General features: G+C 42.3%; 1 protein-coding gene across 8 annotated transcripts in view; it reads left to right on the top strand.

Moving 5' to 3' along the window:
• The window catches only part of MEGF11 (multiple EGF like domains 11), an 815865-nt gene that overhangs the window by 173649 nt on the left and 622910 nt on the right, over positions 1-19306 (top strand). For all 8 annotated transcript variants that reach the window (XM_073568888.1, XM_073568889.1, XM_073568884.1 and 5 more), the window contains 2 exons: positions 647-748; positions 4658-4758. In XM_073568888.1, coding sequence (XP_073424989.1) covers positions 647-748; positions 4658-4758 — 203 coding nt within the window. The remainder of the gene's footprint in view (positions 1-646; positions 749-4657; positions 4759-19306) is intronic.

Genomic DNA, 19306 nt, shown 5'->3' with positions numbered 1-19306 from the left:
ACAGTAATAAAATCCCACATTTTGAACCACACGTGTCCTGCCATTCTGCCTCATGTCTCTCCATATTGCCCCATAGTCATCCATAATAGTATAATGTACCCAACAGACATATATACTGTAGCAGTATAATGCACCCTCATAGTAGTATAATGTACCCCATAGTCATATATAGTATAATGCACCCCTATAGCAGTACAATGCACCCTATAGGAGTATAATGCAGCAGCCCTATAGGAGTACAACTAGCAGTACATATGGTTTCCCGGGTCACACCTCTGGTTTAGACTCATTTAATAATAGAATTGTTTTGAAGAGAGTAAATGGCTCCTCAAACAGAAAGTTAAATCTATATACGAGTTAATATTAGCACAGATCTGAACAACAGTTGAGGTAAGCTGCCAGAATTGGTTGCTCTGTATGCCCCTTCTTCAGTCACTCCGTTAATAGTTATTGGAAGATTAGTGACATTCACTTGAATATGTGGTGGCAAGCGAAACAGCATATATTTTAAGTGTAATTAAGAACATTTTATTTTTGTGAGCATTTCCCTTTTGATGAGATTACAGCGTTCTCTATTGCTGATCTACACAAAATTCTTTCCAAGTTTCAAGAAGCCATTAACCTTTCTTCTCCTTCTCTCTTCCAGCTATGCTGTGACAGTGCAGGAATCCTACGCGCACCCATTTGATCAGATTTATTACACTCGCTGCACAGATATCCTCAATTGGTTCAAATGCACAAGACACAGGTAAGTTGTTACCAGTATCATCCTGCATGGTACATTGCATTGTGCATGCTGGGGGAAATGGCAAGGCTTACAGTGGCCGACCACATTAGGTGTATACCAAGCGGATGCTCCAATTTTGACCAACTAATATGTTTGACTGTGTATAGAGTAAAATAGGATTGAGCATATTGGATTTAAACTTGACTGATCTTGTTGTTCATATGGGAGATACAGTGGGTATGGAAACTATTCAGACTCCTTTAAATTTTTAACTCTTTGTTTCATTGCAGCCATTTGGTAAATTCAAAACAGTTCATTTTTTTCTCATTAATGTACACTCTGCACCCCATCTTGACAGAAAAAAACAGAAATGTAGAAATGTTTGCAAATTTATTAAAAAAAACCCCCGTAATATCACATGGTCTTAAGTATTCAGACCCTTTGATCAGACACTCTTATTTAAGTCACATGCTGTCCATTTCCTTGTGATCCTCCTTGAGATGGTTCTACTACTTCATTGGAGTTCAGCTGTGTTTTAATTAAACTGATAGGACTTGATTTGTAAAGGCGCACACCTGTCTATATAAGACCTCACAGTGCATGTCAGACCAAATGAGAATCATGAGGTCAGAGGAACTGGCCAAGGAGCTCAGAGACAGAATTGTGGCAAGGCACAGATGTAGCCAAGGTTACAAAAGAATTTCTGCAGTACTCAAGATTCCTAAGAGCACAGTGGCCTCCATAATCCTTTAATGGAAGAAATTTGGGACCACCAGAAGTCTTCCTAGACCTGGCCGTCCAGCCAAACTGAGCAATCATGGGAGAAGAGCCTTGGTGAGAGACGTAAAGAAGAACCCCAAGATCACTGTGGCTGAGCTCCACCGATGCAGTAGGGAGATTGAAGAAAGTTCCACAAAGTCAACTATCACTGCAGCCCTCCACCATTCGGGCCTTTATGGCAGAGTGGCCCGACAGAAGCCTCTCCTCAGTGCAAGACATATGAAAGCCCTCATAGAGTTTACACATGAAGGACTCCCAGACTATGAGAAATAAGATTCTCTGGTCTGATGAGATGAAGATAGAACTTTTTGGTGATAATTCTAAGCGGTTTATGTGGAGAAAACCAGGCACTGCTCATCACCTGCCCAATACAATTCCAACAGTGAAACGTGGTGACAGCATCATGCTATAGGGGTGTTTTTCAGCTGCAGGGACAGGACGACTAGTTGCCATTGAAGGAAACATGAATGTACAGAGATATCCTGGATGAAAACCTCTTCCACAGTGCTCTGGACCTCAGACTTGGCCGAAGTTTCACTTTCCAACAAGACAATGACCCTAAGCACACAGCTAAAATAACAAAGGAGTGGCTTCAGAATAACTCTACGACCGTTCTTGACTGGTCCAGCCAGAGCCCTGACCTAAACCCAATTGAGCATCTCTGGAGAGACCTGAAAATGGCTGTCCACCAACGTTGACCATCCAACCTGACGGAACTGGAGAGGATCTGCAAGGAAGAATGGCAGAGGATCCCCAAATCCAGGTGTGAAAAATTTGTTGCATCAATTTGTTGCATCATTACCAAGAAGACTCATGGCTGTACTAGCTCAAAAGGATGCTTCTACTCAATACTGAGCAAAGGGTCTGAATACTTATGACCATGTGATATTTCAGGGTTTTTTTTAATAAATTTGCAAAAATTTCTACATTTCTGTTGTTTTCAGTCAAGATGGGGTGCAGAGTGTACTTTAATGAGAAAAAAAATGAATTTTTTTTTAATTTAGCAAATGGCTGCAATGAAACAAAGAGAGAAAAATTTAAAGGGGTCTGAATACTTTCCGTACCCACTGTAAGCCACCACCAGAGATCACTAGCAGCGTCTTGCTCTGCTTACTCCATTGGGGACACAGGCATGCTCGGCAGGACCAAGCTTGTATGTATATGGGAGAATTGTGAGGAATAGCTGTCAGAGGAACGAGCATTCAGCCGCCAGCTTCCTAACAGGTATGGTCAGCCGTGTACCCTCGTAGATGTCCGCTATTATTATTTTCTGAGCATTTTCTTCCTTTGCCATCTGAATTACCCTACCTACAAAAAACTCATGATACACTGTCATGTAGCCATAACATTACATAGTTGCTGAAGATTTATCTTTTTAACATTAAAAAAACAGTTTTGCATCATATGTTTCTAAGCCAGGTAACCCTTATCCAAATATGTTATATCAGCGCACTAAGTTTCTTATAGATTGTGCCGCAGATTTTGCTGCATAAATCAGCTACCGCTTCTTTATTGTGGCCATGCATGTTTCATTGTGAAACACCACAGCGATTCAAAGAAAACAAACTTTTAAGAACTGGCTTGACACAATGTGACAAGGATGACAAGTGCAAGATGCAGGTGAGCAGTAGCGTCCTATTTGTGTATAGGGAGAGCTGTCAGTATAGGGGAGGAGGTGGGGAGAAGCTGCCGGGGACCTACCTCTTGAACTAGTCATCCTAGTTGTCTCGCCTCTAGCAGGCTTTTCAAAATATGGTTACTCTGAAATGCCACATCGTTTTACAGTAAAGCATACATACCTGAAATAAGGGAGCCGATCTCTGATTCATGCTTCCCGTGTTTCAGGCAGCATGAATTAGCTGTCTAGTTCTTCCTATATACCCATTTACAGACATTGCTTGTAGCCCTGGGACATATATACCGCAGGTTTATAACCTAATCATTAGCAGACAGGTTGGCTGCATCCATAACTACAATTCTCCATTAGGTTATATCTTTTAATCATTGTTCATGTGTTGTTGATGGGCTTAATGTATGGCAAGAATACAACACCAGCATGAAACCCTTAACAATGGATCCATATTTTCATGGTGTTAACACCTTATTGTGATGAAATGGGGAAGTCTTCTGCTGTGGGCCAAGAACTTCGATTTTGCACATACTATACATGCACATTTCCGTTTTGGCGTATGACAGTTTCACATGTTTATCTATACAAGGAAATCTTACATTTTTTTTTCTGCATTTCGCCCAATGTGGTACCAACAATCCTAACAATGTCAATTTCACCACATTTCAGCCAATCTCAGTGAAGTTGCCTGTCTCCTTGGTGAATACCCTACGGTCTGGGCACAGATAAACCACAGATTGGGGGCAGGCGGCTCAGAGTAGAAGGGTGGTAGGTGGTGGAAGGGGCCTTCTTGGTAGGGATACGCATCTCAGATTGTACTCTTAAAATCAGGCATTCTAGAAAATTTGGGACCGTTTTCAAGGAAACCCAGTGGCTGCATGGAGGTCATATATTCTTTTCCAATACATATATGCTCTTCAGGGACATTATATTGTTATACTTATGTACAGTAGCCCTGGAAAAATTCAGGCAATATGTAAATATATAGAAATATGTATATAAAAGTTCATATCAGCCTCACAGTTTCCTGTAGCATACAAAGAATCTAACAAACAAAAAAAAGCATATTTGATATTGCTGCACGGACAACTGTGCAAACTGATAAAAATATCATGATATTTATCCCATATGGTAAAATGGAAAAAAAAATCTTAATGGTTGCTTGTCCTCCCAAAAAAATGTAACAAAAAGTGTTCTGAAAGTTTTATGGGTCCGTAAATGTTAGTGTTAAAAACTACAGATGGTACCTGGGGAAAAAAGCAAGCTGTGATATTTTATTGACTGAAAAATAAAAAAAAGTATACATTTTGGAAGGTGAGGAGAAAAAAAATTGAAAACAAAGAAAGGGACTCTGTCACCCATAGGCCATTGTAGCCGGCCCTACTTATGTGGAAATTCAGCTTGCCAGCAATTTGTCACCTGAATGTACTGTACATGCCGTTATTTCTGTTCTAAAATATTTGCTATTTTGCTTGTGCAAATGTCTCCTATAATCCTGATTTGTCCCATATTCTGCGCAGGATAAGTTACAAGACAGCCTACCGACGAGGTCTGCGAACCATGTACAGAAGACGATCCCAATGTTGCCCAGGGTACTATGAAAGTGGAGATTTCTGTGTCCGTACGTATTTCTCTACATGTGTCCATTCTTTTCCATGAATTTCTGATGTTGAAGACATTGGTATTCTCCTATATTATTCATACGATTGTTCTCCGTAGCATTCCTGCTCTGCCGACCTCCAGTATGTGCGTACCCATATATAACGCAGCACGATGGGAAATATTGCCCTCCTGCATCTGTGTATTGGCATCACAATCTGCTCTGCCTTGGCCGTTACAGTGTTACTTAGAAATATCATAGTCATAAAGCTGTTTTCATTTATTTTTAATGTCCTGTATTTTGTTGAGGTTTTGGACTTTTACACCTCATCCTGTAAATTAAACTAATTTATTTCAGGAGGTCATGGCTCCTATTGTCGCAGTGTGCGGTTGGTATATAACCGTGAATCCCCAAAGTGCCCTGGCTTTTTAGTTGTGTAGTGATGGCTTATATTATGTCCATGCGGCGGACCTCTATAATTTTAGGCATCTGGTACTGAAGATTTTTTTTCTGTTTGGAGACCATATGTGAACGAATTGTTTGGACGCTGTATAATACCAGGTTATACAAGCTCAGCCGTGTGCCTCTTCTTCTGTCCTGATTGCACATGAAGCAGGTTACCTGTGGAGCATATTAGAAAGTTGTCATTGCCGATAGTGATATCGACATTATACTGCGGGATACGGCGTATGTGTTAATAATAAGATCCAGGGACTCAAGCATACTTATAAAACTTACCGGGCGTATTAAGTAATTCATGAGCCATAGTATATTATATTGCTTCTACTTTAGGGCTTGTGCACACGTTGCAGATCTGGTGCGTTTTTGCCATGCAGATTTGCTAGAAAAACCTGAAGCAATCCTGATGCCAGCAAGGTGAATGAGAAACCTGAAGTGTCACACACACTTTGCTTATTTGTGACTTGCAGATGTGGTGCAGAAAATAATCTGCAGCGTGTCAGTTCTTTGTGCGTTTTTCACCATTGACCACTCAAATCAGTCAGAAACGCAGGGCAAAAATGCAGCTGCGTTTTTCCTTCCAAGAGATGCAGAAGTGGTGCAGAAATTACTGCATCCATTTACTCCACATGTACACAGAGCCTAACTCTCCACAAATGGTTTCCTATTTGACCTCAGAAAGAAGCAGCTTTGTTTCCATATGCTGTCTTTACAACTAATGAGAAGCTTTATTAAAGGGGTAGTCTCAAATTTGATGTCATCTCCTTTTTATTGTATGAGGAATAAATTGCTGTTTTCTGGGGTCTGACCACTGTGAAAACCCACTGATCATGAGAACCAGGGCCCACGTGAATGGAGCGGTGGTCAATTTAGAGCAGTGCCGCTCCGTGCATTCCTAATAAGACCAACGGAGATAGTCGAGCAGGTCATAAGCACACCCATAAGAATATAATCACCCACCGCTCCATCCACACAGCTCTTCAGAGTCACTGTTCTCAGGACCAATGGGGGTCCAATAACGTACAAACTTGATAATACCCCTTTGAGAGAATATTCACTGATCAGCTGTCAAAAGGTATTACATATGTGTTACTTATTGGGAAACGGTCAGCAGGTTTTTGCTACTTCATCTGAGAGCTGCATAATGTAGGAAAAGAAAAGCTTAATCTAACAATATATCACTTAGATCACTGGGTGCAGCCTTTCTGACACAATCAGAGCTTTTAGATTTAGCAATGAAGCAGAGCTGAGGAAGCTAGCCCCGCCCACACCAGGCTCTGTATATACAATTTCTACAGACAGTGAGGTGCTTATCACAGGAGGGAGCGCATCAGACCAGGAGGCACTGTGCTCCTCTAGTCCAGCAGTGATAAGCTCCTGGTGCTAAAACAACAATTGCAAGCAAATAAAAGCACTGAGCTTGATAAAAGAGGTATCATTGAAATCTGTGTTTTAACTCCTACAGCATGCTGTCTTAATCTTACATAGCAAAAACCTGCTGACAAATTCTCTTTAATACTGATGATTTCATTGAGATTTCCTCACAACCTAATTTTTATGGAGAAAGGCAAACCATGCTAACATCTTCTGTCTTAGTAAACCTAGATTAGGCTAGCTGTATTTTCCTGTCCAATCACAATTTGTGTTTTAAAATAAGGTGCGATAGAGACTGCAGATTTGTTATATCTACCCATCTCATCCAGCCACCTTAAGGTTATGCACACATTTAGCATATGCTTAAAGAAGACCAGTCAATTGCCATAAAAATGACATTTCTGTACCTAGTATAAATACCACTGTTCTCCTGAATCTGACATTTGTTTTTTTTTTTGTTCCTGTGCCTCTTCTTTCCTGAGATATGGCTCTTTTATCCGTGTACAGTCGTGGCTGAAAGTGTTCACATCCTTAAAATTGTTTCAGAAAATTAAGTGTTTCTCACAGAAAATTATTACAATTACTGTAACAACACACAAAAAAAACAGAGACAAAAAGGTAAATTAGACATCATCATCTTTTCACACAAAACCCTAAAAATGGGTTGGACAAAATTCTTGGCACCCTCAACTTAATATTTGTTGCACACCATTTGGGTTAGATAACTGCAATCAATCACTCCTATAACCATCCACAAGCTTCTTACACCAGATCTCTAATATGTGAAGGTGCCTTCTCCCAACTGCAATTTTAAGATCTTTCCACGGATATTCAATGAGATTTAGATCCAGACTTATTGCTAGCCACTTCAGAACTCTCTATCGCTTTGTTTCCATTCATTTCTGAGGGATTCTTGAAGTATGTTTGGGGTCCTTGTCCATTTGGAAGATCCATGACTTAGAAGCATACCCAGCTTTCTGACACTGGGCACTACACTGCTAAGAAAAAAACTAATAATCTTCAGATTTCATGATGCCCTGCCCACAGTCAAGGCACCCAGTGCTGCAGGCAACAAAACAGTCCCAAAACATCATTGAACCTCCACCATATTTGACTATAGGTACTGTGTTCTTTTCTTTGTAGACCAAACTCCGTTTATGGTAAACAGTAGAATTATATGACTTTCCCTTCCCTTGGGTACTTTTTCTTCTCTCTTTTTTTTATTCTCATAACTTTCAGGATACCTGACTATATAAGACCAGTGCATGAACTTGTAGCTTCAGTTTATTGTCTGTATTTTTCCATTTAACAAAGATATTTTATTATCATACTTGTATGTCATATCTTGATATGGATAATATGTTTATACTATGTCTGTTTAATTTTCAGTCCCGGGGAGTCTCTGGATGATAATGAATCCCCTTTGTAACACATTGTATTATATGAAGTCTCATAGTGTATATTGTGTCACTAGAATATATATTTTTTACAGTTTTTTTTCTGTTATGCTTGATGTTGATTTATTTTTTTTTGTACCTTTGTTTAGATATCCTTGACAAAGGCCGTGTGTAGGCCGAAATGTTGGGATTCTGTTGTACATATGAATAAATATTTTGTTCATTTTTGCAAATCAATCCTAGTCTGTGCTACAAGATTATTTACATTTTGTTACCAAACAGAATTAGCAGTCCCAATCAAGTTCCAAAAAAATTCAAGTTATCCTGCAGCATCAGGGTGCATCAGCAACAGTCGACATTTGAATTAAATGAAACGCAATGGTATGAGATGGCAGGCACCAACCCCCCCACCCTTTAACACCTTCCCAACTAACTAACTAAATGAAACACGACACATGGTGTGCAGATCAAAGGCCGCGGTATTTATTAATGGTTACTCAAATATTAAATATATTAAATATATAAAACTAATAACCAACCATAAAAATTAATTACTCCATAGCAACTTAAAACCATCCAGTCTCCACCCAGCATAGCTGGGTGAGCACCCATCTAATAAATACCACAGCGACATAATGCATAAGGGAGGGCGGGCCGGCAGCTGTTTCTTCAAAATCCCAGGTGCTGTGAGACTTCTGACAGGAATGTCAGGCTTAAAAAGACTCTTCCGTTTGGCGCTGAAATCTGTCCACCAATCAGGCTCCTGTCGATAATTTCTGACTAGTACCTGGAGACTAAGAGACCAATCTATAGATGGTATGTACCATTAGATATTACATAAGAAAAAGGGGGGCAAGAAAAGGAGTAGAAGCCCACTGCTAAGAGAAATAACGGGACATACAGAGACTCAACCCTAATTTAACTAGACTTTAGTCAACAGGGGGAGTTGGTGCCGCAATCCCATGAAGCCCCCATGCTATTTGTTCTAAAGGGGGGCTTGGACAAGAGACCCAGGAGGACCCCACTGCTGACACAGAGACAAAGCTAGACTGCAGTATGCCAAAATGTGCATGAGTAAGCCAAAATCCTTCTGGGAAAGTGTCTTGTGCACAGATGAGACCAAGTTAGAGCTGTTTGGTACAGCACATCATTCTGCTGTTTATTGAAAGCAGAGTTTGGCCTACAAAGAAAAGAGCAAAGTACCTAAAATCAAATATGGTCAGGATTCAAAGATGTTTTGGGGTTGTTTTGATGATTTTTTGCTCTGGATGCCTTGACTATGTGCAAGACATCATGAAATCTAAAGATTACCAAAGGATTTGGGGTCACAATGCAGTGCCCAGTGTCAGAATGCTGGGTTTGTGTCCTAGGTCATGGGTCTTCCAGCAGGACAATGACCCCAAACATACTTCAAGAAGCCCCAGAAATGGATGTAAACAATGCGCTGGAGAGTTCTGAAGCAGCCTGGAGGCCACCTTCCAATTCCAACTCTACCATTCTATGATTCAATATAAGAAGCTTGTTGATGGTTTATAGGAAGAGATTGATTGCAGTTATTTATTTCAAATGGTGTGCAATCAAATATTAAGTGGAGGGTGCCAACAATTCTGGGGTTTATTGTGAAATGATGATCATTTTGCCTTTGTTTCTTTGTTTTTTTGTGTTGTTCCAATACTCAAAGGAAATAAACATGAGTATAACAAAACATGTGTAATGGCAATAATTTTCTGGGAAAAATACTTCATTTTCTTGAACAATTTCAAGGATGCCAACACTTTCAGCCTTTACTGTATAGGTAAGAGGGTGGCCATATTTCAGGAATGGGGAGGCGCAGGAAGAAAACAACAATGCCAGATTCAGAAGAATGTTCCAGGTTTAAATATATATATATATATATATATATATATATATATATATATACACACAGTGGGTACGGAAAGTATTCAGACCCCTTTAAATTTTTCACTCTTTGTTTCATTGCAGTCATTTGGTAAATTCAAAAAAGGTCATATTTTCTCATTAACCCCTTCACGACCAATGACGCCACATAGGCGTCATGAAACCTGGTTCAAATCTGACCAGTGACGCCTATGTGGCGTCATGACTTCAAAGCCCCCCTGCGGGTCGGGTGACCGGGGTCACTGAAAGGTCACCCGACCCGCAGATACAGGGGGCTTTGTAATTCACCACAGGGGGCGTGGCTTCGCCCCCACGTGGCTACGATCGCTCTGATTGGCTGTTAAAAGTGAAACAGCCAATCAGAGCGATAGTAATATTTCATCATTGAAAATTGATGAAATATTACAATCCAGCCATGTCCGACGCTGCTGTAGCATCGGACATGGCTGGAGACACCGATTCCACCCCCCCACCGGCGATTGCCCCCCCCGCAACTGAATGACAGCGGCGATCTGCCGCCGCTGTCATCATCTGCCCCCCTCCCATTCCCTCTGCTCCCCGCCAGCCTCCGATCCCCCCCTCACCCCCCCGGTACTTCCTGAGTCCCCCCGTCCCTCCCGGTGTCCCTCGGGTCCGGATGATGGGCGCCGCCATCTTTGAAAATGGCGGGCGCATGCGCAGTGCGCCCGCCCGAATCTGCCGGCTGCAGATTCCATTCTTTCATTTTGATCACTCTCACAGTGATCAAAATGAAAGAAAAAGTAAATAAACCCCCCGATTATCACCCCCATAGGTAGGCAGAACTAATAAAATAAAGAAAATATTTTTATTTTTATTTTTCCATTAGGGTTAGGGTTAGGGTTGAAAAGAGGGTTAGGGTTGAAAAGAGGGTTAGGGTTAGGGTTAAAAAGAGGGTTAGGGTTAGGGTTGAAAAGAGGGTTAGGGTTGAAAAGAGGGTTAGGGTTAGGGTTGGAAAGAGGGTTAGGGTTGGAAAGAGGGTTAGGGTTAGGGTTGGAAAGAGGGTTAGGGTTGGAAAGAGGGTTAGGGTTGGAATGAGGGTTAGGGTTGGAAAGAGGGTTAGGGTTGGAAAGGGTTAGGGTTGGAAAGAGGGTTAGGGTTGGAATTAGGGTTAGGGTTGGAATTAGGGTTAGGGTTGGAATTAGGGTTAGGCTTGTGGTTAGGGTTATGGTTAGGGTTGGGATTAGGGTTCGGGGTCTGTTGGGCTTAGGGTTATGGTTAGGGTTGGAATTAGGGTTAGGGATGTGTTGGGGTTAGGGCTGTGGTTAGGGGTGTGTTGGGGTTAGGGCTGGAGTTAGAATTGAGGGGTTTCCACTGTTTAGGCACATCAGGGGGTCACCAAACGCGACATGGTGCAACCATTGATTCCAGCCAATTTTGCGTTCAAAAAGTTAAACGGTGCTTCCTCCCTTCCAAGCCCCGACGTGTGCCCAAACAGTGGTTTACCCCAACATATGGGGTATCAGCGTACTCAGGAAAAATTGCACAACAACTTTGGGGGTCTAATTTCTCCTGGTACCCTTGGGAAAATAAAAAATTGGGGGCTAAAAAAATATTTTTGTGGAAAAATTTTTTTTTTAATTTTCACGTCTGCGTTATAAAGTTCTGTGAAGCACTTGGGGTCCAAAGTGCTCACCAGGCATCTAGATAAGTTACTTGGGAGGTCTAGTTTCCAAAATGGGGTCATTTGTGGGGGGTTTCTATTGTTTAGGCACATCAGGGGCTCTGCAAACGTAATGACGACCGCAGACCATTCCATCAAAGTCTGCATTTCAAAACGCCACTACTTCCATTCCGAGCCCTTACGTGTGCCCAAACAATAGTTCCCCCCCATATATGGGGCACCAGCGTACTCAGGACAAACTGTACAACAACTTTTGGGGTCCAATTTATCCTGCTACCCTTGTGAAAAAAAAAATTGCTGGCTAAAAATCATTTTTTTTGAGGAAAAAAAAATATTTTTTATTTTCACGGCTCTGCGTTATAAACTTCTGTGAAGCACTTGGGGGTTCAAGGTGCTCACCACACATCTAGATAAGTTCCTTTGGGGGTCTAGTTTCCAAAATGGGGTCACTTGTGGGGGGGTTCCACAGTTTAGGTACATCAGGGGTTCTGTAAATGTAACATGATGCCCGCAGACCATTCCATCAAAGTCAGCATTTCATAATGTCACTACTTCCCTTCTGAGCCCCGACGTGTACCCAAACAGTGGTCATCCCCCACATATGGGGTATCAGCGTACTCAGGACAAACTGGACAACAACTTTTGGGGTCCAATTTATCCTGCTACCCTTGTGAAAAAAAAAATTGCTAGCTAAAAATCATTTTTTTTGAGGAAAAAAAAATATTTTTTATTTTCACGGCTCTGCGTTATTATCTTCTGTGAAGCACTTGGGGGTTCAAGGTGCTCACCACACATCTAGATAAGTTCCTTGGGGGGTCTAGTTTCCAAAATGGGGTCACTTGTGGGGGGGTTCCACAGTTTAGGTACATCAGGGGTTCTGCAAATGTAACATGATGCCCGCAGACCATTCCATCAAAGTCAGCATTTCATAATGTCACTACTTCCCTTCCGAGCCCCGACGTGTACCCAAACAGTGGTCGCCACCCACATATGAGGTATCAGCGTACTCAGGACAAACTGGACAACAAATTTTGGGGCCAATTTATCCTGCTACCCCTGTGAAAAAAAAATTGCTGGCTAAAAATCATTTTTTTTTTGTGGAAAAAATTTTTTTTTTTATTTTCACGGCTCTGCGTTATAAACTTCTGTGAAGCGCTTGGGGGTTCAAGGTGCTCACCACACATCTAGATAAGTTCCTTGGGGGGTCTAGTCTCCAAAATGGGGTCACTTGTGGGGGGGTTCCACAGTTTAGGTACATCAGGGGCTCTGCAAATGTAACATGACACCCACAGACCATTCCATCAAAGTCAGCATTTCAAAATGTCACTACTTCCCTTCCGAGCCCCGACGTGTGCCCAAACAGTGGTTCCCCCCCACATGTGGGGTACCAGCGTACTCAGGACAAACTGGACAACAAATTTTGGGGTCTAATTTATCCTGGTACCCTTGTGAAAATAAAAAATTGCGCACTAAAAAATAATTTTTTGAGGGAAAAAAATTTTTTTTTATTTTCACGGCTCTGCGTCATAAACTTTTGTGAAGCACTTTAGGGTTCAAGGTGCTCACTACACATCTAGATAAGTTCCTTAGGGGGTCTATTTTCCAAAATGGGGTCATTTGTGGGGGAGCTCCAATGTTTAGGCACACAGGGGCTCTCCAAACACGACATGGTGTCCGCTAACGATTGGAAGTAATTTGCATTTCAAAAAGTCAAATGGCGCTCCTTCCCTTCTGAGCCCTGCCGTGGGCCCAAACAGTGGTTCCCCCCACATATGGGGTACCAGCGTACTCAGGACAAACTGGACAACAAGATTTGTGGTCCAATTTCTCCTGTTAGCCTTGTGAAAATTAAAAATAGTGTGCTAAAAATCATTTTTGAGGAAAAAAAAATATTTTTTATTTTCCCTGCTCTGTGTTATAAACTTTTGTGAAGCACTTGGGGGTTCAAAGTGCTCCCTACACGTCTAGATAAGTTCCTTAGGGGGTCTAGTTTCCAAAATGGGGTCACTTGTGGGGGAGCTCCAATGTTTAGGTGCACAGGGGCTCTCCAAATGCGACATGGTGTCCGATAACGATTGGAGCTAATTTTCCATTCAAAAAGTCAAATGGTGCTCCTTGCCTTCCGGGCCATGCCGTGCATCCAAACAGTGGTTTATGACCACATATGAGGTATCTGTGCACTCAGGAGAAATTGCTCAACAAATTTTAGGATCCATTTTATCCTGTTGCCCATGTGAAAATGAAAAAACTGAGGCTAAAAGAAAATTTTTGTGAAAAAAAAGTATTTATTTTTTTTACAGATCAATTTGTGAAGTACCTGGGGGTTCAAAGTGATCACTATGCATCTAGATAAGTTCCTTGGGGGGTCTAGTTTCCAAAATGGGGTCACTTGTGGAGGAGCTCCAATGTTTATGCACACGGGCTCTCCAAACACGACATGGCAACCGCTAAATATTCCAGCATATTTTCCATTCAAAAAGTCAAATGGCGCTCCTTCCCTTCTGAGCCGTGCCGTGCGCCCAAACAGTGGTTTATGACGACATATGAGGTATCATTGTACTCAGGAGAAATTGCCCAACAAATTTTAGGATCCATTTTATCCTGTTTCCCATGTGAAAATGAAAAAATTTATGCTAAAAGAAAATTTTTGTTGAAAAAATTAAAATGTCCATTTTTTCTTTCCACATTGCTTTAGTTCCTGTGAAACACCTGAAGGGTTAATAATCTTCTTGAATGTAGTTTTGAGTAGCTTGAGGGGTGCAGTTTTTAGAATGGTGTAACTTTTGGGTATTTTCTGCCATATAGACCCCTCAAAGTGACTTCAAATGTGAGGTGGTCCCTAAAAAAAATGGTTTTGTAAATTTTATTGTAAAAATGAGAAATCGCTGGTCAACTTTTAACCCTTATAACTTCCTAACAAAAAAATATTTTGTTTCCAAAATTGTGCTGATGTAAAGTAGACATATGGGAAATGTTATTTATTAACTATTTTGTGTCACATAACTCTCTGGTTTAACAGAATAAAAATTCAAAATTTGAAAATTGCTAAATTTTCTAAATTTTCACCAAATTTCTGATTTTTTGACAAATAAACGCAAAAATTATCAACCTAAATTTACCACTATCATGAAGCCCAATATGTCACGAAAAAACAGACTCAGAATCGCTAGGATCCGTTGAAGTATTCCTGAGTTATTACCTCATAAAGGGACACTGGTCAGAATTGCAAAAAATGGCCTGGTCATTAAGGTCAAAATAGGCTTGGTCATGAAGGGGTTTAATGTACACTCTGCACCCCATCTTGACAGAAAAAAACAGAAATGTAGAAATTTTTTCAAATTTATTTAAAAAAAAATCACATGGTCATAAGTATTCAGACCCTTTGATCAGACACTCTTTTTAAAGTCACATGCTGCCCATTTCCTTGTGATCCTCCTTGAGATGGTTCTACTCCTTCATTGGAGTCCAGCAGTGTTTAATTAAACTAATAGGACTTGATTTGTAAAGGCACACACCTGTCTATATAAGACCTCACAGCTCACAGTGCATGTCAGACCAAATGACAATCATGAGGACAAAGAAAGTGGCCAAGGAGCTCAGATACAGAATTGTGGCAAGGCACATATCTGGCCAAGGTTACAAAAAAATGTCTGCAGTACTCAAGGTTCTTAAGAGCACAGTGGCCTCCATAATCCTTAAATGGAAAAAGTTTGGGACCACCAAAAGTCTTCCTTGACCTGGCCATCCATCCAAACTGAGCAATCGTGGGAGAAGAGCCTTGGTGAGAGAGGTAAAGATGAACCCCAAGATCACTGTGGCTGAGCTCCACAGATGCAGTAGGGAGATGGGAGGAAGATCCACAAAGTCAACTATCTCTGCAGCCCTCCATCAGTTGGGCCTTTATGGCATAGTGGCCTGACGGAAGCCTCTCCTCAGTGCAAGACATATGAAAGCCCACGAAGAGTTTGCTAAAAAAAAAGACACATGTAGGACTCCCAAACTATGAGAAATAAGATTCTCTGGTCTGATGAGACGAAGATAGAACTTTTTGGTGATAATTCTAAGCGGTATGTGTGGAGAAAACCAGACACTGCTCATCACCTGCCCAATACAATCCCAACAGTGAAATATGGTGGTGGCAGCATCATGGTATGGGGGTGTTTTTCAGCTGCAGGGACAGGATGACTGGTTGCCATTGAAAGAAACATGAATGCGGCCAAGTACTGAGATATCCTGGATAAAAACCTCTTCCAGAGTGCTCTGGACAACAGACTTGGCCGAAGTTTCACTTTCCAACATGACATTAACCCTAAGCACACAGCTAAAATAACAAAGGAGTGGCTTCAGAACAACTCTGTGACCATTCTTGACTGGCCCAGCCAGAGCCCTGACCTAATCCCAATTGAGCATCTATGGAGAGACCTGAAAACCTGATGGAACTGCAGAGGATCTGCAAGGAAGAATGGCAGAGGATCCCCCAAATCCAGGTGTGAAAAACTTGTTGCATCATTCCCAAAAAGGCACATGGCTGTGCTAGCTCAAAAGGGTGCTTCTGCTCAATACTGAGCAAAGGGTCTGAATACTTATGACCATGTGATATCAGGATCCTGACAGCGCCGGCGTACAGCCTCCGCTGAGCAGGGACTCACCCGCACTGTAGGGACCCCTGGGGACCAGGACAGCCAGAAAGTATAGGTGCACAAGACCTGAGTGATGAAGTTTAGCAAGCCGGCACGGGACCTACGGTCATGTGACTGCAAGGGGGCGGGGCTTAGCGTCCTGCTTTCAGAGAAGACAGAAAAATCAGGCAAAACGGAGGTCATTCACAGAACGCACAGCGAGGTACAGGAGGGATAAACAGACGGGAGGTCAGACAAAGCCAAAGGTCATACACAAGAGGGCGACGTGGTACCAAGGGGACGAGCAGAGAGAAGTCGGGTCACAAGCAGAGAGTCATACACGAGAGGTAGCGCAGTACAAGAGGGACAGGCAGAACTCGAAACAGGGACAGAACCAGATCAAAACCAAACAAGCAAGCAAGATATCAGGCACAAGGCACACGTACGCACAAGGTCAACTAACTCAGCCGAGGGCAGGAGTATAACTGACACCGGACCTAGGTCAAGTGAGCATTAAATAGCCGCCCTCTGCAAGGGAGAGGCGGAACAATAAACCCCCAGTCAGACCAGGACGGGCCTATGCGAAACCCCGTCCTGGATCATGACATGTGATATTTCAGTTTTTCTTCTTTAATAAATTTTCAAAAATTTCTATATTTCTGTTTTTTTCAGTCAAGATGGGGTGCAGAGTGTACATTAATGAGAAAAAAATGAACTTTTTTGAATTTACCAAATGGCTGCAATGAAACAAAGAGTGAAATATTTAAAGGGGTCTCAATACTTTCCGTACCCACTGTATAGCAAGTGACCGATCCTCTGTCATATTATTGAAGTCATTTGCAGCTTTAACTGTTGACTGAAAGAGGGCAATTACTTTATGTGTATAGCTGACATAGATAACATTGCCAATTGCCTTTTACTGATACAATAATTATTTATAGATTGAAATCTGTAATAGATATAATGAACTGATGAGCAAGTGGATAAGAGAGTCCAAATACAGGAACGCAACACATTAGCTGCTATATCTAAATGAAGGACATAATAGAGGACAGACTAGATGGGTTTGTTGGAAGTTATTGGCTCTAGTGTATACTATAATAAAAAGGGTTGTATTATTATTATTATTATTATTATTATTATTATTTATTGTTATAGCGCCATTTATTCCATGGCGCTTTACATGTGAGGGGGTATACATAAAAACAAGTACAATAATCTTAAACAATACAAGTCATAACTGGTACAGGAGGAGAGAGGACCCTGCCCGCGAGGGCTCACAATCTTCAAGGGATGGGTGATAATACAGTAGGCGAGGGTAGAGCTGGTCGTGCAGCGGTTTGGTCGATCGGTGGTTACTGCAGGTTATAGGCTTGTCGGAAGAGGTGGGTCTTCAGGCTCTTTTTGAAGGTTTCGATGGTAGGTGAGAGTCTGATATGTTGTGGTAGAGAGTTCCAGAGTAGGGGTGATGCGCGAGAGAAATCTTGTATGCGATTGTGGGAAGAGGAGATAAGAGGGGAGTAGAGAAGGAGATCTTGTGAGGATCGGAGGTTGCGTGCAGGAAAGTACCGGGAGACGAGGTCACAGATGTATGGAGGAGACAAGTTGTGGATGGCTTTGTATGTCATGGTTAGGGTTTTGTAATGGAGTCTCTGGGCAATTGGGAGCCAGTGAAGGGATTGACAGAGGGGAGAAGCTGGGGAATAGCGGGGGGACAGGTGGATTAGTCGGGCAGCAGAGTTTAGAATAGATTGGAGGGGTGCGAGAGTGTTTGAGGGGAGGCCGCAGAGCATGAGGTTGCAGTAGTCAAGGCGAGAGATGATGAGGGCATGGACTAGGGTTTTTGCAGATTCTTGGGTGAGGAATGAACGGATGCGTGAAATATTTTTGAGTTGAAGTCGGCAGGAAGTGGAAAGGGTTTGGATATGTGGTTTGAAGGAGAGATCAGCATCAAGGATTACTCCGAGGCAGCGAGCTTGTGGGACTGGGGAGAGTGGGCAGTCATTTACTGTAATTGATAGGTTCGTAGGGGGGGTCACGTGAGATGGGGGAAAGATGATGAATTCTGTTTTGTCCATGTTGAGTTTCAGATATCTAGTGGAGAAGAAGGATGAAATAGTGGACAGACATTGAGGGATTCTGGTTAGTAGGGAGGTGATATCTGGTCCAGAGATGTAGATCTGTGTGTCATCAGCATAAAGATGATACTGAAAGCCATGAGATTCTATGAGCTGTCCCAGGCCAAAGGTGTAAATAGAGAACAGCAGGGGCCCTAGGACTGAACCTTGTGGGACTCCGACAGATAGGGGGCGAGGTGAGGAGGTGGTGTGTGAGTGGGAGACGCTGAATGTCCGGTCTGTTAGGTATGATGAGATCCAGGAGAGGGCCAAGTCTGTGATGCCGAGGGATGAGAGGGTCTGTAATAATAGGGAATGGTCCACTGTGTCAAAGGCAGCCGACAGGTCCAGGAGGAGGAGGACAGAGTAGTGTCGCTTGCTCTTGGCAGTTAAGAGGTCATTGGTGACCTTAGTAAGGGCAGTTTCAGTGGAGTGGTGTGACCGGAAGCCAGATTGTAAGCGGTCGAAGAGGGAGCAAGAAGAGAGATGGGAGGACAGTTCAAGGTAGACGTGTTGTTCCAGTAGCTTGGAGGCGTATGGGAGAAGTGATATAGGGCGATAGCTAGATACAGAGGATGGGTCAAGAGAGGGCTTTTTGAGGATAGGTGTGATGGAGGCATGTTTAAAGCTTGAGGGGAAAACACCAGTTGTTAGTGATAGGTTGAAGAGATGGGTTAGGGTTGGGATGAAGACTGTGGTGAGGTTTGGGATGAAGTGGGATGGGATCGGGTCGAGTGCACAGGTGGTGAGATGTGATCTTGAGAGTAGAGTGGAGAGTCGATCTTCTGTAATGGTGGAGAAGTTGGTTTTGAAGGTGGAGGGCTGGGAAGTCGGGAGGAAGGGCTCTGGGGGTTGTTGACCAAAACTGTCCCTGATGTTATCAATTTTCTGCTTGCCCTTATGCCCATTATGCACAAACTATATCACCTATCCACAGGATGAATGATAATTGGAGGTATGACTGCTGGGATCCCCATGGATCCAAAGCCTAATATGTGAATACAGTGGTAGTGAGATGGTACAGTTATGTCCAGAATTATTTGGACAGTGACCAAATCTTTG

This window comes from Dendrobates tinctorius, unplaced genomic scaffold, assembly GCF_039654945.1.
Source record: "Dendrobates tinctorius isolate UK_male_01 unplaced genomic scaffold, ASM3965494v1 ptg000022l, whole genome shotgun sequence".
Classification (NCBI taxonomy): Eukaryota; Metazoa; Chordata; class Amphibia; order Anura; family Dendrobatidae; genus Dendrobates; species Dendrobates tinctorius.
This window is presented reverse-complemented; position numbering and strand designations above follow the sequence as displayed.